Source organism: Crotalus tigris, unplaced genomic scaffold, assembly GCF_016545835.1.
Source record: "Crotalus tigris isolate CLP2741 ecotype Arizona unplaced genomic scaffold, ASM1654583v1 scf7180000018693.663989, whole genome shotgun sequence".
Taxonomy (NCBI): Eukaryota; Metazoa; Chordata; class Lepidosauria; order Squamata; family Viperidae; genus Crotalus; species Crotalus tigris.
The window spans coordinates 616644-641351 of NW_024097152.1; the positions used below are offsets into that span (position 1 = coordinate 616644).

General features: G+C 43.8%; 2 protein-coding genes and 1 non-coding gene across 6 annotated transcripts; 2 read left to right on the plus strand and 1 right to left on the minus strand.

The window, feature by feature from the left end:
• Nucleotides 1-551: 551 nt before the first annotated feature.
• RPS2 (ribosomal protein S2) lies at nucleotides 552-11337 on the plus strand. 4 transcript variants are annotated; one of them, XM_039355584.1, is made up of 8 exons: nucleotides 552-719; nucleotides 1001-1124; nucleotides 3311-3400; nucleotides 3911-4018; nucleotides 7379-7552; nucleotides 7721-7880; nucleotides 10927-11018; nucleotides 11207-11337. In XM_039355584.1, exons 1-8 carry the CDS (start codon nucleotides 562-564, stop codon nucleotides 11288-11290), a joined length of 990 nt encoding a protein of 329 aa, XP_039211518.1. In that variant the 5' UTR covers nucleotides 552-561; the 3' UTR covers nucleotides 11291-11337. The 4 variants fall into 4 exon arrangements, with proteins under 4 accessions (XP_039211518.1, XP_039211519.1, XP_039211520.1 ...); XM_039355585.1 differs by lacking the exon at nucleotides 3911-4018; XM_039355586.1 differs by lacking the exon at nucleotides 1001-1124.
• On the plus strand, nucleotides 10735-10862 carry LOC120313561. Its single transcript, XR_005558173.1, has one exon. It is a non-coding gene; the product is annotated as a small nucleolar RNA SNORA64/SNORA10 family (small nucleolar RNA).
• Nucleotides 11338-19836: 8499 nt separating the features above from the next.
• On the minus strand, nucleotides 19837-23675 carry NDUFB10 (NADH:ubiquinone oxidoreductase subunit B10). Its single transcript, XM_039355589.1, has 4 exons — nucleotides 23478-23675; nucleotides 22183-22321; nucleotides 21445-21584; nucleotides 19837-20104 (listed from the first exon to the last, which is right to left on the minus strand). The coding sequence occupies exons 1-4, from the start codon at nucleotides 23623-23625 to the stop codon at nucleotides 20004-20006; spliced, it is 528 nt and encodes a 175-aa protein (XP_039211523.1). The 5' UTR covers nucleotides 23626-23675; the 3' UTR covers nucleotides 19837-20003.
• Between the last annotated feature and the right edge of the window lie 1033 nt (nucleotides 23676-24708).

Below are 24708 nucleotides of genomic sequence, written 5' to 3' on the forward strand. Positions count from 1 at the left end.
CCGCTTCCTGCCTGGCCTCCTCCCTCAAAGCTTCCTTGCTCCCATTGGGTATTACCCCCTCCCTTCCCTGGCTTTTTCCTGTCTACCTTCTCCCGCCATTTCTGCACAGAATAAAGTGGGCTCATTTCATTGATCACGTAGCCCCAAACACCTGAAGTGTGTGTTTTCAGTCCAAATACAGAAACCATCTGAATCATGTAAACCAGTTCAAACATCTGTAATCTGACATGCAGAGAATGGAAGGAGGAGGCACGATGGCTTTGATACACAGCACTTGCAAAAGAGAGGAGGGAGCGACTGAGTCCAATTTCCTCTTTTTGCTGGTCTTGGAGCCTGTTTCTAGGAGTATGGCTTGGGGTAGAGGAATTTATTCTTCGCTTGTTTTAGGGTCAGTTCCAGATAGAAGTTTGATTTTAAACACAGCTCTGTACAGGCTGAAAATTGATTTTGTTTCAGTCCTGTGATTTTGCTTGGCCATTTTTGTGTTGTGCAGCAGGTGTCCTGAAATAATTCAACACTTTACAGTTGCAAATGTAACTTTTTCCCCCCAGCAAATGGCGGATGACGCCGGTGCTGCGGGAGGGGCAGGAGCAGGAGGAGCAGCTGCCAGGGGAGGCTTCCGAGGAGGCTTTGGCAGTGGAGGCCGGGGCCGTGGAAGAGGTCGGGGCCGTGGTCGGGGCCGTGGTCGCGGAGCTCGAGGCAAAGCTGAAGACAAAGAAGTGAGTAGAATTACCCCGTGTTAGTCTTTTTTAGCCCAACCACAAGTCTTGGATGAATAAGGAAATCCAGCGTCTCCTGTATGAAAGAAACAATGCCTTTAGATCTGGTGATGGGGCAAAATATAGTGCTGCCAGAGCCAGTCTGAAGAGAGGCAATTGGCAGGCCAAGGCAGATTATAAGAAGAAGATTAAAGACCATTTTCATAACTGATGCAGGCAGGTGTGGCAGGGATCCAACAGACTACCAACCATAGACCCAATAACATCGTTCCTGTTGACAGGGATGCTTCATTGGCAGAGGAGCAGAATCATTTCTTTGCCTGTTTCGAAGTGAAGCCATCAGAGGCAGCTGTGCCACAGCCACTAGTCCGCCACAGCCCTCCCCTCACCATGGAGGAGCATGAGGTGAGGAGTTCCTTGAGAGGTGTGATCTGAAGGAAGGCTGCTGGACCTGACAGCATTTCTGGCTGGGTGCTTAAAGATTGCGCAGACCGGGGATCTTTACCGAGATTTTTAATCGGTCTCTATCCCAGTCCACTATTCTGAAGGCCTCCATCATTGTTCCATTACCAAAGAATTCCTTTATTAGCAGTCTCAGTGATTACAGACCAGCGGCACTCGCCCCTATTATCTTTAAGTATTTTGAAAAACTGGTCTGCAGGCACATCCGTGTCCTGCCTCCCACACACATTTGACAATCACCAGTTTGCATACAGAGCAAAGAGATCCACAGAGGAGGCCATCCTCTCCATACTGCTCTGGCTCATCTGGAGCAGCAGGGGACCTAGGTAAGGATGTTCTTTGTGGATTTTAGCTCTGCATTCAGCACAATTCTTCCATCCACACTGGTGCCTAAACTTGTCAACCTTGGTCTTTCACATTCAATTTGCCTTTGGATTATGAACTTTTTGTCTGGCCACTCAGAGGGTTAGATTAGGCAACTAGATTTCTTCACCCCTTTTTCTTAATACAAGCTCCCCACAGGGCTGTGTGTTGAGCCCCCTACTTTACACCAGGGGTCTTCAAACTTGGCCCTTTTATGACTTGTGGACTTCAATTCCCAGAATTCCTCAGCCAGGCACACTTATCTGAGGAATTCTGGGAGTTGAAGTCCACAAGTCATAAAGGGGCCAAGACCCCTGTTCTACACTTATGACTGCACCCCCACTCATCCCAGCAATATTATTGTTAAATTTGCAGATTACACAACAGTGGTGGGGCTTATCTCCAAGGGGGATGAGTCTGCCTACCAGGATGAAGTGAAGTGGTTGCTCTTGTGGTGCAGAGACAATAATTTGGTTCTCAGCACAGTTAAGACCAAGGAGCTTATAGTAGATTATAGTAGGAATAGATCAGACATTCAGCTCCTGATCATCAGCGGAGACCATGTGGAGCGAGTGGCCAGCTTTAGGTTTCTGGGTGTTGCCATAAAGGAGAATCTGATTTGGAGCGCTCATGTTACAGCATTGGTTAAGGAGATCCAGCAGAGATTATATTTCTTGAGACTTCTCAGGAAACAACAACTGAGTGAAAAACTGCTGATGACCTTCTACTGTTGCTACATAGAGAGCATTCTAACCTATTGCATTTGTGTGTGGTTTGCCAACTACACAATAGCAGATAGGAAAGCACTCCAGAGGGTCATTACCATCGCCCTTAGGATTATTGGCTGCCCTCCCCCTGGGATGAACTGTATAGTTCCTGCTGTCTTAGGAAAGCTCAAAACATTCTCATCCAGGACATTCTTTTTTTTTTTTTTTTTTTTTGAACTATTACCATTTGGCAGATGGTACAGGATAATAAAAACCAAGACAAATGGGCTGAAAAATAGTTTTTATCCCAGAGCTGTAACCATATTAAATACTACCGTATAGTAGTGCAACATTGAAGTGTAATATTAGAGGCAGGGCAATGGTGAGAATGCAAAGAATGTATGTATATTCTTATTTGTGTTTTTTACTAAGTGTGCACTGTGGACAGCACTTAATTTTGTTGTGATATTCTATTCTATTTTGAAGTCTTGAGAAAGTATGCTGTAATTTTTATTGAATCAAATGGAAATGGTTTTTCTAGATGAAGTTTCAGGCATGCCGTCCTCTGGTAATAAATAAAGGACTTTAGGAATGCTGATTATGTTTTTATTTTATTAGGATTGAATAAATCAAAGTGAGAATACTTAACTGAAGTTGGCAACCAACAAATCTAATACTGCAAGCCAGCTCTCTGGATGTATCACTCACTCGTCTGTTTCAAGCCAGACAGAATTCAGCAGAGGCCGCTATGCTTAGAGAACCTTTGATTATGTTAATACATTTTTGCTCCATTTTTGACATGATGGAAATTAAAGGTTCTGGTTGGTTCCTGTAGAACAGACTGGACTTGGCTCTCTGGGGTCAGGTTGAACGTATAATTGGATGTCACCTGCATAACAAACAAAACTTGCAAATAAAGAAGGGGGTGGATTGTTAAAATGCACACTATCTTGTTGAAGTTGTAACTATGCTCCAACTGGTTGCTTTTTTATATGCGAAACGTATGTTATTGCGGAAGAAAGTTTGGGTTCCTTAATAGGCTCATTTTTATTTTTGCAGTGGATGCCTGTGACCAAACTTGGCCGACTGGTAAAGGACATGAAGATCAAATCTCTGGAAGAGATCTACCTTTTCTCTCTTCCAATCAAGGTATTACTCTTAAAAACATGGAGAACTCATTACTTTCTCAGAGAATAACATACATAGTTGCAGAGATGGGGAGAGGGTAAGCATATTTGTGCACCCATGTATTAGTCACCCAATAAAATTGGTGAGACAATCCAGACAAAATTGGAAAGAATTTGTTCTCTTTTAAGTTATTGTTATATGGTGTTAATACTTTTGGGTTTTAAAAAGAGCTAGAGAAAATCCTTTGAGAGCTCATTTGGCACAAAGGCACTCAGTTAAAAGCTGCAGGTGAATTTCTAGCCCTACCTTAAGCATAAAAAAAAGCTGGATGACTTGGCCAGTTACTTTCAGCCCTAGGGAGGAGGTGCTGGCACCACTGCCAAAAATGTTGCAAAGGAAGTGGTACTGACTTGTTCTGGGAGTCTGCAGAGAAGCCAGGCTTGACTGGTTGACCAAGTCAATGAAGAGTTGATGCTGTTGTGAAATTTCCTGCAGTACAGAGAGGTGGTTTATCCTATATTGACTTTTCAGGAGTCTGAAATCATTGACTTCTTCCTGGGTTCCTCCCTGAAGGATGAGGTTTTGAAAATCATGCCAGTGCAGAAGCAAACGCGGGCAGGCCAGCGCACCAGGTTCAAGGTAACCAGTTGCATTTTGTTTCCTGTCCTTGAGATGTGTAGCTGTGTAGGCAGCAGAAATTCCTGATGTGACTTCTAGATAGACCGTCCTCCTTTTTTCTTAGTAAGTTTACTTTGTTATTAAAGCAGACCTCCCAATCTGGGATTCATTTGTTTCATTTAATGAGCATCAGGTTGAGAAAGTGAGCTTGTTCGATATAAAGAATGAACTTTTCCTGATAGCTGAAGGAGCGGACGTGATCTTAGAACCACTGAACTGTATCTTTTAAAAATCCTGAAGCACATGGTAAAGTGGGCTCAAAATATTCAAGAACCGATTCTATTGGATACATGGGAGGTAATTTGGGTTAGAAATGTAAAATTTCTAACCCAAATTTCCAGGCACAAAATTTAAGAGAAAATTTTTATAAAATGTTTTATAGATGGCATCTGGATCCTAAAAAGTTGTCTTGTATGTATCCTAATTTACAGCCCAAATGTTGGAGATGTGGTAATTTGGAAGCCACTTATTTTCATATATGGTGGACTTGTAGAAATATAAAAGCCTTTTGGATTAAGATCTGGTGGAACATTCAACAGATGTTTAAGAGAAAGATAAGGTTTACCCCACAATTATTTTTATTGGGTGTCATTACAGATTGTGATGTTAAAGAAATTAATTTGATGTTGAATTTGATAACAGCTGCAAGGTTATTAGTAGGTCAATATTGGAAGAAGGATTGCTTGCCTACTATAGAAGAATGGACAATTAAAGTGTCAAATTTAGCAGAAATAGCTAAGATTTCTACTTATTTGAAGGATCATTCACAAGAAAGATACATTTCGTCTGGAGAAGATGGATAAATTATATTCAGAATAAATACGGGACTAAAAAGTTTCATTTAGCCTACGAGTGAATTTTAGAATATTATTATGAAATTATTATTTTTAGTATTGTTTAACTATTTGGGGACTGTATTGTTTAATAATTAGGATATTAATTTGTTTATGTTCTCATTATTATGTTCACTTTTAATTTGATTATATGTTAAAGGGGAGTTAAAGTGCATTATGGATTTGGTTATTTATATAGTTGGTAATGTTAGTTAGATTATGATTATCATATTTGTAACCCTGTATTCAGCTCTGGGAAGTGGGGGAGGGAGGGGGGTTTGGGTGGGTTAATATTGTAATTTTTATAAAACTTTTTAATAAAAAAATCCTGAAGCACTGGGGAACTACCGGAGGACTGGAAAAGAAAAATGCTTCAGGATTTCAAAAACATCACACCTGACGATCCTTATTGCATTCTTGCTGTGGATATAGTAGATTTGATTTAAACCAAGTGGATTTAAATCAGTGGTTCTTAACCTGGGCAATATTGCCCCCCAGGGGGCGATTTCATTTTTCAGGGGGGTGAAGGAACAAAAAGGGGGCGATATGGGGGCGATGGAGCGAAAAGTTTTGGGGACACTTTTGAGACTTTCATACAGTGAATCGCTGTATATCTGTCGTACAAAAACATCAGATTGTTTGCTATTAGTGGATTGAATTGTGTTTTCAAATGTTCCTCCATCAGTACAGTTGTGCAGCAGCCTCTACCCATACAGTGGTGCGCCATAGCCAGAATATGGGCGATATGGGAAAAAGACTGAAAATAAATTATTTGCATCGATATGTCCTGATGACAATTTTAAAGAAAACAAAAAAAGCGTTTGCATAAATTGAAGAATTATTTCCTATGTTGTGATTGAGAGGTTATGTTGGGGGAGGGGGTGATGACAACTTCCTCACTGGCTCAAGGGGGTGATTTGTTCAAAAAGGTTAAGAACCTTATAGTAAAAAGGCTTGATTTAAATCAACTCTATTTAAATCATAATTTTTAAAGAGCAACTGTCATCTCTCTCCCGCAGCGGCTCCTCTGACCTGCTATTGACTCACCGACAATCCCACTCACTTTAAGGGGGGCTGGTGATGCGGCAGTGACACCACAAAGTGAGGGGCATGGTGGGTAGCAGGTGAGTGGATGCCCACTAACAGGTGCTGCCAAGATGGATCTGAAATGACAGGTGCTCTTTAAATGGTAGACTCATTCTTGCTGGTAGCTAGAATCTTTAATATTATTACTTGCAAATGAAACGAAGGTTTCCTGTTTAGAATAATAAGCTGTCAGGTTAGTAAAACAACGATATCAGAACCGATTTTAGGTTAGTAGGTTAATCACACATGGAGAACTACTCAAATTCTTTTATTTAATTAAAACTCTTAGAACCTGATACAGATGCATTTCTCTTCAAACAATCATACAGTTTGTGATGTACGTAGATTTGCAAAACAATGGGATAAAGGAATCTTCCTGAACTTTGTTTTATGATTGATCTCATGGCCACTGTGAAATTGAGCGAATGCGTCAACGCACTGCGTGTTACCTCAGCTTGCAGAGCTTGGATTCATTGAATGAGTTTACCAAAAATGTAAATATTGCAGAATATACAGCTTCCTGCTACATAACTGAGCTCCATTTTATGCTGAATAAACTAAATTATTAATGTATCTTAAATAGAAAACTATCTTTAGATAGATTTTTATTCCAAAAGCATTTTATTAAAATAAATTTGATAAATATTTAAAAAAATCCAATTTAAACTTTAAAAATCCATTTTTTTATTTTTTTTTAAATCATTGATTATTATCCACCCTGCCAACAAAGAGAAGGACTAGGGGTAACATGGTAATCTGCTAGTGCTTGAGGGGCTATCGCAGAAGAGGGGGTTAACCTATTCTCCAAAACACCCAAGGGTAGGACAAGAAGTAATGGATGGAGACTTAACGGAGATCCAACCTAGAATTAAGGCAGAATTTCCTTTCAGTGAGAGTAGTCAGGAGAATGGCAGGACATGCAGGATGGTGGGGGTTTTGTGCCGTGGAGCTGAGGTGGCTGGCCACAGCTTGGGGTGCCACCGGGCTGGCGTAGAGGCCTGGGGGCAGCGGTGGCTAGCTGAGACTGCTAAAAGCCCAGGCCATTGTGCAAGGTGGCCAAAAAGGCAGCGAGGAGGGAGGAGATGGGCAGGTGGGGGGAGTTGACTGTAAACGTGGGTAGATTGTCAAATACCTGAATTCTGATCCCCTGACTGCAAGGGCATTGCAGTGGCCATAATTTGGGGGCCAGGTGGAAGCATTATTCTTTCATGCTGCTGTAATTTCAGATGGTTGCTGAATGGTCATAACTTGAGGACTACCTACAGTAAGTTGTGCTCAGTATCAGAGGCCACATGTTTGCAGAGTTAAGGTTGGGCTGGCTGTCAGGATGGTTGTGTGCATTTATGGCAAGGAATGTTTGCATTTCTGCTATGGAACTGCAGGTTATCTCTTTTCTCCTTAGGCGTTTGTTGCCATTGGGGATTACAATGGTCATGTTGGTCTTGGGGTCAAGTGCTCTAAAGAAGTGGCCACTGCCATTCGTGGGGCCATCATCCTGGCGAAACTCTCCATTGTGCCAGTAAGACGAGGCTATTGGGGAAACAAGATTGGCAAGCCTCATACTGTGCCATGCAAGGTAACGCTTTTGGTTTTGAATAGCAATAGTGCTTAGACTTATATACCACTTCACAGTGCTTTAACAGCCCCCTCTAAGTGGTTTACAGAGTCAGCATCTTGCCCTCAACAACCTGGGTCCTCATGAACTACTTTACTATGTGAAACTCTGTTTGGCTTGCATTTGTAGGTGACAGGCCGGTGTGGGTCTGTCCTGGTTCGCCTTATTCCTGCCCCACGTGGTACAGGAATTGTGTCTGCGCCCGTTCCAAAGAAGCTGCTGATGATGGCGGGAATCGATGACTGCTACACCTCGGCCAGGGGCTGCACTGCTACCTTGGGCAATTTTGGTATGTCTTTGGGTATCTGAAGTAAATGGTTGTAATTTGGGAAATGGCAACTTTTTGCCACAGAATTCTTAGCTTACCAGTAGCTTATTTATTTAATTTATAGAGCTGCTGATCTCAGTAAATGTGGCTCTGGGTTGGGTATTACCAAGCAAAGCAAATATGACAACCATTTAAAACAATTTTAAAGTGCAATTAACAATCTTGCAGATTTGTCATAGGACCCCCCAAAGTTGTTGGAAGAACTGTATTTGTGGTTCGAGTTAGCTTTCTGGACTATTTTTCCTTCCGCCAAACTCTTTGTGGTGCATACGTCATTCTTGCTGGAAGGAAGGTGGCCTAGAGGAACTTGGTGTCACAGTTCTTAGAACTCAAGGGAAGATAGGGCTCCACAACCTAAAATCCCACAGCTTTATGCATCCTCTAGAACACAGGTATCAAACTCGCTGCGTCTCGTGATGTATCACGACTTTTTTTGCATTGCCGGAGCTGGGGTGGGCATGGCTTCCACATGATGCAACCGGCCCGTGGGCCGGCAGTTTGACCACCCCTGCTCTAGAACAAGGTTCTCAAAGTTTTTCTGACCATGAAACTTGTTTTAAAATTCCCTGATCAAGAAACAAACAGGACTGGGAAAAACTGGCTGTATTCAACTTACAATAGAGTCCTTGGAACATGGTTTGAAAAACCCTGTTCTAGAACGCCCCCAAACATCCTGGAGTTGGCTTCCAAATAGTAATTGCTTGTATTATGTGTGGAGAAAGTCTTAAATTCAGGAATTGCATTAAGTATACATGAACAAGTCAAATCTCGTTTTTATTCTGGCTTTTGGAAAACCAGCCCTGGTATATCACTTGGAAAACTGCAGGAGGAGAAGAAGTGAACCTAGAGTGGAATGCCGACTGAGCAAAAATAAAGACAATCTCTTGCAGGTTTGCAGGCTTAATGGCCCTGGCCTCTAAAGCAGGGAGAGATGTGGGTAGATTTTGAATGTTACAGGTTAGTTTTTTTTATTGAGCAAGAATCTTAAAACCTACCAACTAAATCTAGGTGGAAAATAGCGGCTTAGTGGGGAAGGGCAAAGATTTGGAACTGAGCCCGCATTGCTTTCAAGATGATTTCTTTACTTTTAAAACAAGATGATCCCTTTTCTAAAAATCAGGAGGAGGTTAAGATTATATAGCTTCCCACGTCAAAAGACTAGGCAGCTTTCAACATCAAAATATACTGTTAAATCAGTATATTTGATGATGTAACATGAGGAAAAGATGTAAACTTGAACTAAAAAAACAACCATAAGAATTGAAAAACATGACTAGAGGCTCATGCTACACAAAAGGGGCTGTGGGCACTGTCCCTTTTATTAACACTGATTGGGAATGACAGTTGAGGAAAGAGGCAAACATTGCTACACTCCCAATCCCTGCAGTCAGTCCAGAGCAGCGGTTCTCAACCTATGGGTCGCGACCCCATTTGGGGTCGATCGACCATTTTACGGGGGTCGCCAAACAAGGCGATCCGCCATTTTTCCCCCTCGGGGCACCGCCGTGCATGGGGGTGCCGTGCATGCGCACTGCACATGGGGCGCCGCACATGCATGCGCGACACGTTTGTGTGACGGGGGTTGCCGTCACACAAATGTTGAGAAACGCTGGTCCAGAGGGATATCAGGGTTGATCCCAAAAGCTGCTGAGAGCTCAAAGATAGATGTACCTCTTGGTTCCACCAAAGGTCACATTCAACCAATTCTGCTCCACAATACACCCTGATCTAAAGCTGATCCAGATAATTTGCTTCCTCCGAGATGATCTGTAGCTGCCATCCAACCTTTTTTTCATAATGGGAAGATTAGAAAATGGAAGGGTTCAGTGATGGTCTATTAAGGAAGGGGATGAATGGAAAACCGCGTTTAATTGCCCAATGGGGTGCTATCAATTCAAAGTTGATGTCCTTTTTTTGCTTTTTGTGTACATACATTTTTTTTGTTAATAATTGTCTGAGTTTTTATCATTGTATTTGCTTGAATTGGATTTCATGTTCCAGTTTGAGTTTTCGGCTTTTTTGAATTTTTGTTGTGCTCTGTAAAACATTTTTTGTGTCTCTTTGTATTGTACTTTTTTAGCGTGCACTCCAGTTCGATATTATATTTTCTTTGTGTCTTTTTAATCCTTTTTACAGTGTGTGTGACTATATACACTTTCCTCTAATCTTAATTTAGTTTCAGAGTTTTCGTCTTGAAATTCTTACTTCCTGCATTGTGATTTATTCTTATGCCCTTTTTATATTTCTTTTTGCTTCTTTAATTTCACTTGTAATTCAATCACTAAATGTTATTGTTTTTCTTTTCAGGCATTTCACTTTCTTGCAATTGATTTTTGTTTTCAGTGGTCATTACATTTAAGTGTCTTGAATAAATAAGACAATAATGAAATACATGTATCACGAAGTTTGGGAATAAAGTGACAGGTGGCACCAAAATTTTTCACACAGTTGAGATATGGGAAAAAGACTGGAAATAAATTATTTGCATCGATATGTCCTGATGACAATTTTAAAGAAAACCAAAAAAGTGTTTGCATAAATTGAATAATTATTTCCTATGTTGTGATTCAGAGGTTATGTTGGGGGAGGGGGGCGATGACTTCTTCCTCACTGGCTCAAGGGGGCGATTCGTTCAAAAAGGCTAAGAGCCACTGATCTAATCTATAGCTGACTAAGGGGACATTTAGTGCTGGCATCTGTTACTTGAACTACTGAGTTTAAGTGGCTGCTCTATGGACTTGTTAAATTGGCAAAATCCCAACCCAGCATCCTTATGCGCTGGTGTTTTTGTTATTTGGAAATGCTCAATTTCAGAACACTCTCAGCTCTGCTCAGTTGCGCCTGATTCCAGTGGTGCAGCTGTCGTTTTCGAGAGGGAAAGCAAATGAGTTCAAATTTGCAGGGTTGCAGTGGTCTCTCTGTTCCTTATCAAACTCGACAGGTTTGAATATATGAGTGTGCCTTATTAAAAATACGGTGGGTACTGAGGCTTCTATTTTTATTTCAGCTAAAGCCACTTTTGATGCTATCTCCAAGACCTACAGTTATCTGACCCCTGATCTCTGGAAAGAAACTGTTTTCACTAAATCTCCTTATCAGGTAAGGAAAATGTGGCATGGGGATTAGAGAATACTCCCCTTCCGCCCCCTCTCACAGATTGTGCCTTTCCTTGGTGAAGCTCAAAGAGACAGACTCGGAGGCTCCTCTCATTTTATCCTACTAACCCTGTGAGATAGGCTGTATTTTATGCAAAAAAAATCTGATGCATCTTTTCCCCTTTCCTACAGGAGTTCACTGATCATCTGGCAAAGACCCACACCACCAGAGTGTCTGTGCAAACAACTCAGGCGGCTGCTGTGGCAACCACCTAAAAGATCCTGTACATCATTAATAAAGTAATCCTTAAATTTTAAACCAATCTACCACCCGCTGTATTTATTCCTTGTGCAGGTTCCTTCATTGGAAGAAATGCTAATGGTCTAAAAATGCATCTTGAATATAAACAATATCCTTGAGATCAAAGGTTATACAGTTAAGGAAGTTTTGAGGATCTTCAGGAATTGTGACTGTTTTGCTTGTATTTTTTCAGTGGTTGGCAGCAATCTGTTCCCAGGAAGTTTGTAAGGTGTTATGTTTCAGGTGTTATTCCCTGTAGTTAAGGAGCAACCTGCACAACCTATTAACTGGTCAGCTGTTTTCTGGTAGGAAAGAAGAAAGCTAAAGCAAGATTGGCTCTGGTTGAAAATCAGAGCTCCTCTCAAAAAGTTAACAGCAGGCTGTCCCATAAGGCAGTATTGTCCAGTGGGCTTCCAACAGATTTTGAGTTTCCATGTTTAGTCCAGTGTGCCTTTTTTGGCTAGACAAACTGCTCAGTGTATTGCAGCGCCAAGTTGGCGTTCCCATTTTCCAGTGTGGCTTAATCTAAAGCCACATTAGAATACATAATTGTATTCTAATGCACAATGACAGCTAGTGTCAGACCTACCCTGGCTTAGACATTTAGGAAAGAAAGACCCTCAACTCCTAAGGGAGGGGGCGGGAGCCTACGATGCAGCAGCAGCAAGGAAGAGGGCAGGCACACCATCCATAACTCACCCAGGGATCTCTTCCCAGATTCTGTCTTGGCTAAAAATGGGAATGGCTCAAGTTCCGGGGAATTTTCTAGCCCAGCTCCATAACCACGTTTTCTTTGCATTTGGCTCCTTGAGCCATTAATGAACAAGACAGAATTGTACTATGCTGAAACATCTTTATTTTATACAAAGAACATTAAGGAATTGGTAAGGTTACATATTTGGGCCTGGGAACTCCCACCCCCTTTTCCTTACTGCCGGCTGGATGGAGACTTCAGAGAGAATTACAGGAAGGTAATAGCCCCATTGTTATGGTTAGTCCTTTTGGTGATATACACATCCAGTTCCTTTGAAGTGTACCGAAGGAAGTGAGGGCCATAAAGCCCCTTTGTTCACCCCCTTCTCTCCATCGTATGACAGAATCCAGAAAAGGCAGAAATGGTATTTTCTATATTTGATAATTAAAGATGAAATATAATTGGATTCTGACATCCGGCCCCTCTTAAAAATAAGAGAGATCCACCTGAAAGAAAACACAAGTATAAAATTTAGTCAGGCTTGTTAGGATACTCTGTGTGAAACTTCTTCAATAGCTTCGAGGCTCTGACATGACGTTTATGGACCCACTCGTTTTGTGAGGGAGGGAGGTGTTTCCAGGCAACTAGGTACTGAGTTGCTCCATGATATCTCCTAGAATCAAGGATTTCCTTTATTTCGAAGTGTTGTTCACCCTCCACCATGAGTGGAGGTGGTGGTGGGGGGATTTTTGGCCGTAGAGGTGACTGATGCTCTCTTTTCAGCAAGCTGCAATGAAAAATTGGGTGTATTTGCCTGAGATTTTTGGGTAATTCTAATTCTACTGTTACTGGATTTATGATTCTTTTAATTGGAAAAGGTCCTATATATTTTGATCCAAGTTTTTTACAGGGCTGTAGGGACTTTAGGTATTTTGTAGATAAGTACACCATTTCTCCTATAATGAATGGTGTAGGCTCAACCCTTTTTTTATCGGCTTGTGTTTTGTATGCCTGCCTAGCTTCATCTACTGCTTTTCTGACTATTGGCCAGGTGTTTTGTAGTTTCTCCATCCATTCTTTCAGCGAAGGGATCGTTGGTTCGTTTGGGGTTAATTCTGGCATGGGGTTGAAACTTTGACCATTGGCTATTTGAAAAGGAGTGTAACCTGTGCTGGAGTGGACTGCATTATTGTAGGCAACTTCTGCAAACGGGAGTAAGTCCGCCCACTCGGTCTGCTGGAAACTAAGAAAACATCTTAAATATTGCTTAAGTACGGATTTCATTTTTTCAGCCGATCCATTTCCTTGAGGGTGGTAGCTAGATGTCAGTCCCTAAGTGGTTCCTAAGAGGGATAAAAATTCCTTCCAAAATGCAGACGTAAATTGCACCCCCCTGTCAGAGATGATGCGTTGGGGTGCCCCATGCAATCTGTAAATGTGTTGGATGAAAAGTTTTGCTAAGGCTTTTGCAGTGGGAATCTTTTGGCAAGGGATAAAGTGCACCTGTTTGGAAAACAAGTCCGTGACCGTCCAGACCACAGTATTCCCATTGCTTTCTGGCAATTCCACTATAAAATCCATGGCTATTTCTCTCCAGGGGGCTGAGGGACTTGCCACTGTTTGCAATAGTCCTGGCACTTTCCCTTGCAACCTCTTTGCCGTGGCACATTTTGGACAACTGGCTATATAACTTTCAATGTCCTTTTTCATGGATGGCCACCAAAATTGCCGTTTAATTAAATGTAAAGTTTTTACAAATCCAAAATGCCCTGCTGATTTTGTGTCATGGCAAAGGTGCATGAAAGTTACTCTTTGAGTTGTTGGTATATATAACTTTTCCCCTACCCAAGGCAACCCGTCTCTCATTGTGCACACATTTTTGTTTTTCTGGAACCATTCATCTGTTTCCAAACTTTTTCTGAATTCAATCCCAGTTTGGCTGTCCAGTTGTGGTTTTATTTTGGCTTGGGTTCTTGTGGTTACTGGTGCTGCCAGTTGTGACTCTGCCATTATTGGTCTAGAGTCTGTGGTTCGTGCGCTGTTATATTGGGGCATGCGAGATAGTGCATCTGCCAGGAAGTTCTTTCTTCCTGGTAAATGTTTGAGCTTAAATTGGAATTGGTGAAAATGCTGGGACCAGCGGGCTTGTTTGGGATTGAGTTTCCTGGAAGTTTTCAGGGCTTCTAAATTTTTGTGATCAGTCCACACCTGGAAGGGGATTTTGTTGCCTTCCAGGAACTGTCGCCACGTGAGTAATGCCCAACGTATCCCATAAGCCTCCTTCTCCCATACAGGCCAGCACTGTTCTGTTTCCGTGAGTTTCTTGGATGTATATGCACAGGGTTGAAATACTGCATCATTATTTTCTTGTAATAGCACAGCCCCCACTGCCACATCACTTGCATCTGCCTGTATTACAAAGGGTTTGTCCATGTCTGGGTGCCTTAGTACTGGTTCGGCAGAAAAAAGTCTTTCTAGTCTCTCAAACGCTGCTTGGCACTCCATTGTCCATGTTAGTGGCTGGCTAGTTTTTACTGAGGATGCTCCCTTCGTTTTTAGTAAGTTAGTGAGGGGCAAGGCTATCTGGGCAAATGAGGGGATGAATTGGCGGTAAAAGTTTGCAAAGCCCAGGAAACTGTAGTTGCTTTCTTGTGCGGGGTGGCGCCCAATCTAATACTGCTTTGACCTTCTCTGGGTACATTTCAATGCCCTGTGGGGATATGCGATAGCCTAGGTAGTCTATCCTTTCCTGGTGGAATTCGCATTTTGAGAGTTTGGCATATAGGTGGGCGGCTCGCAGCTTCTTTAAAACCGCCCTGACAAGGTTGACGTGTTCCTCTTTTGTTTCAGTAAAGATAAGAATGTCGTCCAAGTACACAAGGACCCCCTTAAACAGGTGCTCCCTTAGAACATCATTGATTAATTGCATAAAGACTGCAGGGCCCCCTTGTAATCCAAATGGCAAGACTTTGAATTGATAGCATCCCATGGGGCAGTTAAATGCAGTCTTCCATTCGTCCCCTTCCTTAATTCTCACGCGATAGTAAGCTTCCCTTAGGTCTAGTTTAGAAAAAAATTTTCCCTTTCGATAGGTGTGACAGCATGTCTTTCATGAGGGGCAGAGGGTATAGGTTGTTTTCACTGATTGTATTCAGGGCCCTATAATCCATGCATAAACGTAAGGAGCCATCCTTCTTCTCTCTAAAAAGGACCAGGGCAGCCACTTTAGGCTTGGCTGACTCAATGAAACCTCTCTCTAGGTTTTTTTTAATAAATCTTTCCATTTCCTCCTTCTCCTTTGGGCTCATGGAGTATAATCTGGGCTTCGGGAGTTTTGCCCCAGGCTTGAATTCAATGGTACAGTCTGTGGGTCGGTGGGGGGGAAGCTCATTCGCCCTCTCCTCACTGAAGACTTCAGCAAGGTCCCTATATTCCTCTGGTATTTCTGTTAATCTTTTTTCCTCTCCTATGGATGCTTTTTCTATTCTTGATTCTGGTAGCCTCTCTTGGGGTTTTAAGTCCATAGGGTCCCCCTTCGGGAATTTGATTTCTGTCGTCCTCCAATTTACCCAGGGGTTCCATTTTTTCAACCATTCCATCCCTAGAATCATTGGGCATTCCATACCTGGGGTCACCACAAACGTTATGTCCTCTTCATGTTTGCCCAGGGAGAGGTGTATTGGTAGAGTGGCTAGGGTAGCTGGCATCCCCCCTGCTATGGATCCATCTAACTGGCCAAATGAGATTGGTTGTTCCAGTCTCCTGGATGGGATGCCCAGATTCCCCACTAGTGTTGGGCTAATGAGGCAGCGGGTGCAGCCAGAGTCTATTAAGGCTTTCACCTTCACAGCTTCGGGCATGGGGGGGATTAATATAGTCACTGTTTTGAAGATGGGTGTGATGCATCCACTTACCAGGGGTTCGCCCTCCGAGCTGTCATCTGAGGCATCCACCGGCCCTGTGGTGTAGGCTGGAGTTCTTTCCCCTTGGTGAGCAGAGGTGGGGGTTTCTGCAATTTCCATCATTCTCATGGCCGTTTCTTTTGGCTTAGCTGAATACTTTCCGGGTTTGTTGATTGGGGATCTGTCTGGGTTGTGCTGGGGGGCCTTTGAGCGGCATTCTACAGCTCGATGCCCTTCTCTTCCGCACTTGAAACACCCCATTTGCTTCTTGGCTGTATCTGATGATTTCACCGGTTGGTGTGTCAGCTCAGGCGGGGGGCGGCTCCATTGTTTTCTTCGGCGGTGCCTCTTCAATATGTCGATCTCTGCTTCCTCTGCCAAGACGTACCATTCCTCAAGTCGATGTGGGTCCCCTCGGGGCAGGCAAGCATCATATAGATCATAGTTTAGTCCATCTTTGAAATGGCCAAGGAGGATGTCTTCTGGCCAATTCAGTTTGCTGGCAATGGCCCGGAATTCTTGTGTATACTCAGCCACTGGGCGTTTGCCTTGCATCATCGTTGTTATTCTTTCACGGGCTTTGCGATCAGCCAGGGGGTCTTCAAATCGTCTTCTCAAAGAGGACATGAAACGGTTGAAGTTACTGAGTTCTGGGGCATTGGAGTCATGCAAGTTCACCACCCAATCTGCAGCCGGTCCATCCAGGGCGGATTGCACGATCCGGATGCGGGCTTTGTCGCTGGGAATGTCCTGCCCGTATTCCTCCATGTAGCTGAGGACTTGGGTTAGGAAAAACCCCAAGCGTGTTGGCTCCCCTTTGAATTTCACCTCCAACGGTGGACGTCTTGGAATGGATCGGTGCCTCCGTTGTTGGTGGTAATGTCTTCCGTCCAGGTTGCCATCTGTGGTGTGGTAGGGGGTGGGGGCTACTGGATCAGTAGCTGTCCCCGGGGTTGCAGGTTCCAAGTCCCCCTCGGTGTTTCTTCCTTTGCGGCTCCAGGAGCTGGGGCGGCCGTAGGGCTCAGGATTCTCCTCTCCTAGGGAGCTGAGAGATCTCTTCATCAGGTCAATAGCTTTCTCTAGGATCCAGTCTGAGTACGGTGCCCAGCTTCCTCCCTCTTCACTTGCGTGCAGGGATTTCTCCATCTCCTGCTTCCATTCTGGTTGCTTGGTCCCCCGTCTCAAGGTCACCTTTCTTGATTCCTTTCCCCACTCACTTTTCTTTCCAACGCCCATTGACCAGCGAGGCTTGTGGTCCAGTGTCTCCACCACTTCTTCTCCTGAGGAATCTGACCTCTCGGATCCCAACATCTGGCAAGGTTCCAACTGGGTCAGCGGCTCTCTTTCCAGGGAGTTTTTCCCCTCTCTTGCTCCATTGTCTGACATGGTAAATTTTTTGCAAAATCCCCCCCCCCCCCCGGCAAGGGTCTCCCTTCCAGGTGGATTAATTTTGCAAGTCCTGTCTAATGTAAGGACCCACCCCACTTTGCATCTTAAGAAGACAGAACTCTTGGAATAATTCTTCCAACAGGAATCCTTTATTAAGAAGAAGTGGTTGCAGGCGTGCTAGACAGGACTTGGGGTCCAAGCCCTCCCATTCAAGGTTTTAAGGGGTTTCCCAGTAGTCCCACCCAATCAACCCCCCTTCCAGTGATAGTTTCAGGTATCACAATTCCACCCCCTTTTTTCTTTCTTCCGTCTGGATGGAGACTTCAGATAACTACATGAAAGGCAAATACCCTTCTTTGTTATGGTAAGGTTCTTTGGTGCTAACGCTTTGAGGTTACAATAAACACACATTCAGCATTCAGCTCTTTGAAGTGTACTGAAGGAAGTGAGGGCCATAAAGCCCCTTTGTTCTCCCCCTTCTCTCCCTCTTACGGCAGAATCCAGAGAAGGCAGAATTGGGAGTTTCTATATTTGATAATTAAAGATGAAATATAATTGGATTCTGACAAGTAGGAAAGGGAGAAATGAAAGGATTGAAGTCAAAGACATTTGAGGGGTTCTGATATTCACCCGCCCCCAATAGAAAGGCATCCATCTGCAAAACAACAGGAAGGCAGAAGAGAAATAAAAATACATTAGTCAGGATTATCTGGATAGCGTTCATGGAAGTGTTTGAGCAACTTGGGAGCCCTGACGTTCTTTATAAACCCATTCATTCTGTGAAGCAGGCAGATCCTTCCAGGCCACCAACTACTGTGTGGACCTGTGATGTTTACGTAAGTCTAAAATATCTTTAATCTCAGTGTTGCTCTTCCTCTACCATATTTTAGGGGTGGAGTGGAAACGGGTTGTAGTTTAGAATTGACCTCAGGTTTCAACAAGCTAAGTAGAAAACTGGGTGGGTTTGTCTCAAACTTTTAGGAAGTTCTAGCTCCACTGTAACAGGATTAATAATGCATTTAATGGGAAACAGACCGATATATTTAGGCTCCAGCTTTTTTAATGGCTGTAGTGACTAAAAATCTAGTGGAAAAGTAAACTTTGTTTCCTAAATGGAAAGGTTTATGCTGCATTCTCTTCTTGTCAGTATGTGCCTTATAAGCTTCCCTAGTTTTAACCAAAGCTTTCCTAACTACTGGCCAGGTGTCCTGCAATTGATGAACCCACTCCTTAAGGGAAGGAATAGCAGATTTGTTGGCAGGCAATTCGGGCACAGGAAGGAAACTGGTCATTAGCTACTTGGAAAGCAGTGAACTCAGTGCTGGAGTGCACTGCCTTGTTGCAAGACACTTCAGCAAATGGCAATCGATCTGTCCAAGTCCCAGGTTTCCCAACTAAGTTGGGACTTAATAGGTACTGTGGGCCTGGGATTGTCAGGTCCATGGGTTAGGGTTACGGGGTCAGTCGGCCCACTTACAAATGGATCATCATTGTACTCGCTCTATGACACCTCCGACTTGTCCGATGGGTCGGAGCTCTTTCCCCCTCCCTCGCCTTTCGGGCTCTGGGGAGCTCCATGACCTCGGCTTCAGGGCTGTGTCTTTTGAGCTCTGGGTGGACTTGCTTGGTTTCTCCCCAGAGGGACAAGGCCCTTGCCGCACTTGAAGCGGGTGGTGGAACACTGGATTGCAGAGGTTTTGCTGGCCTCCCCTTCTCTCAGGCTGGGTTTGTCTCCCCAACTTCACGGGATTGTACAGGTTACGGGTCTGGTCAATTTCCACCTCTTCAGCTAGAAGACACCACAAGCCACACATGTGTTGTACAGTTCGTTGCTCAGCTCATCTTGGAAACAGCTTATCGGGATGTCTTCAGGCCAGTTCAGGCAGAAAGCCAAGTCTCAAAACTCCTCAGTATCCTCAGCTACCGGATGACGCCCGTTTTACACTTTTTATGCGAAGCCTAGCTTTCCATCTGCCAGGTGGTCTTCAAAATGGCATCTCAGTGCGGTCATGAAGTGGTTCAGTGTAGAGCTTTGCATTCCAGATTAAATTCATTTTAAGTGTGTTGTATAGTTAAAACCTGAGCAATAGGATGTGCAAAATGTTCTGTGAATAGAGCAGTGAGTTTCAGGGGGTCTGCTTAGGGCCAAAAATGTGCATGCTCCAGGGTGTGAGACCCGAACGAGAGAAGTGGTAGGAATAGCTTGAGAGGTTTTTTTTACTTATCAAACTGATCCACTGAACCCCCCCCCCCCATTCCAGCCCTCTTGCTTGAGGCCTTCAACAAGATACTAGACCATCGTTTGTCCAGGACAGAACAGGAACTTCTGCCCTGGGCAGGGGGCGGGAGCCTACGATGCAGCAGCAGCAAGGAAGAGGGCAGGCACACCATCCATAACTCACCCAGGGATCTCTTCCCAGATTCTGTCTTGGCTGAAAATGGGAATGGCTCAAGTTCCAGGGAATTTTCTAGCCCAGCTCCATAACCACGTTTTCTTTGCATTTGGCTCCTTGAGCCATTAATGAACAAGACAGAATTGTACTATGCTGAAACATCTTTATTTTATACAAAGAACATTAAGGAATTGGTAAGGTTACATATTTACTCATTTTCTAGCTGAGTTGCACTTCAGCCTCATCTGCCGAGGAATTGCACCAGGGCTGCCCCGATTTCCCACCAAGATGCAGCTCATTCCTTTTCGGCCTATGCCTTTGCCTCTGTTTGGGCTTTCCTTTCTGCAATCATCCGATGCTTCTGCTTCATTAAACACCTGCGAGCAGATCCATAAGCACCTAGCTCATCATCTAAGATAATAAAAATCAAAATTAAAAATTAAACAGCTTACACTTTATCTGCCAAAAAAGTTACTGCGCAGTGAGTCTGCCAAGCAAGGAACACTTTCTTGAAGGCCAGTTCAATCCCTGACTCACTGGGATTGAACACTGATTGGAAAAGTTGCTTTTTAATCCTTAAAATATAAAGCAACTTGAAAAGAAAGCAACTTCATTGCTGAAGAATTATTTTTCTTCATTAAAAGCAATCTTTTATGAAGTACATTTAATTGAACTTCAGAGCAAGTTGAACCCAAGTAAACATTAAAATTTAAAAACATTCATCCATGGGAAAATAAAGCAGTCTAAGTTCCAAGTCTTCTCCATAAAGAAGTCAGTGTAGTTTAGAACAGTAGCTTTTACCAAGTGTGAAGTAAAATAGCCCACATAAACCAAAGCTCTTTAACATTCTCACTCACTTTGACATATATAAATAGGATCCTTACACCCAAAAGTTGAGAACCACTGGCCTAGAACAGGGCTTTTCAACCTGTTCACCCATTGTACCACTTTTAGGATATGGCAATATCCGAGTACCACCAGTCGCCTAGCAAAGTGTCAAAAACTTGATGACAAAAAAAAAAGGAAAAAAGTGATAAAGTACAGGTAGTCCTCGACTTACAACAGCTTAATGACTGCTTGAAGTTACAATGGCACTGAAAAAAGTGCCCCCCAAGCAACAGCCGAGCAAGACACCTGCCTGCCCACCCAGCGGCACTCTTCCTCCTGTCCGAGGTTTTCATTGTTGTGAGCATTTCTGTTGAGCGGCAGTGGATCTGGGGGGGGGGGTTGGTTTTTATTCCGTCTGCTGGGTGATTGCAGCAGGTTTTGGTCACTTCACATGACCCTGGGACACTGACCATCATAAACATGAATCAGTTGCCAAGCATCTGAATGTAAATCACAAGACCCTGGAGATACTGCAATATTTCAGGTGATCGGTGCTTCTTCTGGGCTCAGCAGAAGTGCCAGGATCAGCGCCGAGCTCCAGCTGGAGCCCGGTGCTGATCCTGGCACTTCCACTGAGCCGACAGCCCCAAAGAAGCGCCAATCAGCTGGAAAGCGGCACTGATCCTGGTGCTTCCGCTGAGCCCTGACAGCCTTGCAGCTCCAGCCATCTCTCGCTCAGGCTTGTGCGGTGCCACCAGTTCAGCTCATTCCCTTCTCCTGCTACCACTTTTCTAGGATGGTCGTGTACCACCTGCCAGGTGCCAATGTATCACAGGTGGTACCTGTACCACTGGTTGAAAAGCCCTGGCCTAGAATATGGGATTTGGTTTTACATAGTTTAATGTAAAAAATGGTTGACTTACATCGATCCCTATAAGCTTTGGCCACATCTTTAAATAGCTGTAGGTCCGTTGCACAATTTTCAGGGGCATTCACGCCTTCCCGGACTCTGCAAGCTCCTAGTCTCTCCCGTATGATTTTCACAATTTCCTGGTCAACTTGTCTATCAAACAGATTTGGAGAATGCTGTAATAAACATATTTACTCCTCCAGTTAGCCCTGCAAGCTCAGTGTCCTTTTACTGTAACTTAAAGCAGCCTCTTTTTAGGCTTATGCCCACTGGAAAGATGGCTCATGTGAGGTTTGAACCACTAACAAATCTTTACCAGCCTTACTATTATATACACGGTATTCTACCTTCAAACAAAATGTTTGCATTAGATAAAATACTGAAGATTGGACCAACCTGGTAGAAAAGGAACCACTTCTCATTGTCCTGTACACACCTTTGTGACTGAAGAGGACCCCCTTTGGAAGATGAGCTTTCTGCTCTTCTCCTTTCTTATTTGTTCCACCACTGTAATTTATAAGCTCAGGAAAAAAACCTGATCCTAGGACATTTTGGACTTTTCTCTTGGAGTACCTGTGGCTCTACCTATATTTCCAAGCTTGCCATATTTTAACTGCTGACTGTATTGCTAGTTACTTAGCAGGCTACAAAATACTTCAAGCAATTTAAGCACATAAGGCTGTAGTTAATGATGGCCTGCATAACAGATCATTTGGCAAGAGACTGGAACTGTGAAAAGATACAGACATACAAATCTCTTTTCCACTGCATCTCAGCTTCGTAGATGCACAAGTAGTCATCCTCCAAGCATTCTGTAATGTCTGGCACACGACGGAACTCCCGATGATAGTAATAAACTTTATTGTTTGCACGCTGGCGTTCAATCCATTCTGTTGAAAGAAAAAGTAACCTTATTCAAGACAGGAGCTAGAGAGATCTTTTAATCTAAAGCTTCCTCCTTCCGTTATGTATTCAAGATGGACAGTGAATAATATTTATGTTACTTATATGTAAGGGTGTAGATCTATACCAGAGGTCTTCAAACTTGGCCTTTTTATGACTTGTGGACTTCAACTCACAGAATTCCTCAGCCAGGCATGCTGGCTGAGGAATTCTGGGAGTTGATGTCCACAAGTCATAAAAGGGCCAATTTGAACATCCTGATCTATACATATGTCATATATAGTATGTTTTACATTTGTTATGTTTGTTATGTATATGTACATTTTGAGAGGAAGCAACTAAATTTCATTTTTAATGTGTGCCATTGTGACCACAGGAAAAAAATGACAATAAAGGTTGTCTGTCTGTCTGTGTCTGCCTATCTATCTATCTATCTATCTATCTATCTATCTATCTATCTATCTATCTATCTATCTCTCTATCATCTACCTACCTACCTACCTACCTAAAGATGAAGTGATCTCTAGGCCCTTAAGACAGCTTGCCCTTTTTTGTATACAATTTGTATTAAATTGTAAAGATAAATACTAAGAAACTAATATATAGTAAGGAAGAAATAAGAAATAAAAAGAAATCAAAGAAAAAGCAAAAGGTGCAAGAAAAGAAAGTTGAAGATTGATAGAAATGAAAGAAGTGGCTTCCGATATTCTTCACCTCCTAGGAAAGCAAGAAGGCAATTCAATCCTAAATGCCCTCAGTGGGCCTTATTTCCAGGAAGCCCCCGTGGAAAGGCCGCCCTGCCGAGGCTGCTCCCCACCTCCATGCCCCGCTCTCCAGGGCAAACCAGCCAGGGGGCCAGCTGACTCCGAATTCCCCGCCCGCCCCCCCATTGGTCCAGCGGGGAAGGCGCCGCAGCTGGAGCGGAGCCGGTCAGTCCAACCTTGGCAACTGCAGGGTACATGGACGTCGGCTCCCAGAATCCTCACCGATAGCCATGCAGGCTGCGGAATTGTGGGAGCTGAAGTCCACACACCTGAAAGAAGCCCCGCCCCGCCTTCCAACCGCTATGGCGGAGGATGACGGGAGTTGTAGTCGCAAAAGCACCGCCCCACCCTCCCTGGAGCTCCTGCCCCTCCTCCTCACCTCTGTACAGGGTGACCGGTCTGTCTACCGTGTAGTAAAAGAGCTTCTCGAAGAAGAGGGTCGGGCCGGAAGACGGCACCGGGGGCTCAGGCTTCGGAACGTCGACCGGGGGCAAATTATACGCGGCCCGCTCCGAGTCCTTCGACATCGCCGCAGCCTCTGGAACGCCTGACCGGACAAAATGGCGGCGAGAGACGAGTGCGCATGCGCACACTAGCGAGACTGCTTTCTCTTTCCGCCGGCCAATCGGTCAGGGAGGCGTCTCTCTCTCTCTCTCTGTCTCTCTCTCTCTCTCTCCTCTGTAGCAAAGATAGAGAACTGTCTTGCTTGTCGATAAACCCGTCCTGCTCCACTTTTTGATCAACACTAATCTTTTAATACAGGTTGCCGTTATTTCCCCAGTGTTACAGTTCCCTACCTCCCTTTTACAGGTCTGATTAAATAAGTGCAAGAGGTCCTCTAATTACAACCATTTCTGTAGTGACCATCTGAAGTTATAACGGAAGTGAAAAAGTGACCTCTGACCTGTTTTCCACACTTGTGACCAGTGGTGGGATTCAGCCAGTTCGCACCACTTAGGCAGAACCGGTAGCTAATTTTTTGTTACCCAGGCCCAGAATGGACTTCTGGAAGCGGTGCCCACACAAAGAACCATTTGTTCCCCTATTTGAATCCCACCACTGCTTGCGACCACTGCAGTATCCCCACAGTCACAGGATCAAAATCCAGGCACTTGGCAACCGGCACGTATTGAGGGCAGCTCCGCTGTCTTGGGGGTCCTGTGATCACCGCCTGTAACCTTCCGAGCCAGCTTCTGACATGCAAGGTCCAGGGGGGAAGCCAGATTTGCTTAACGACCATGCAATTCACTAAACAACTGCAGTGATTCGCTTAACAACTGTGGCATAAAAGGTCATAAAATGGAGCAAAACTCACAACTGCCTTGCTTAGAAACAAATTTTTGGCTCAATTGTGGTTGTAAGTCAAGGATTACTGTAAAGGCCCTCATGCCCTCACTGTTGGATTGATTGATTGTTCTCTCAGGTGAGGGACAACTGTTACTCCCTGCAGATCTTAAATTCTAAATCATTTGAACTAATTTACTATCTTGCTTGGAAATTATACACATTCTAAATACTTCAAATTAAGAAATAATTTTTAGTTTATAAAAATATGAACTGTCATTGAGAACAATTTTTAATAGCAATAGCAATTGCACTAAGATTTATAT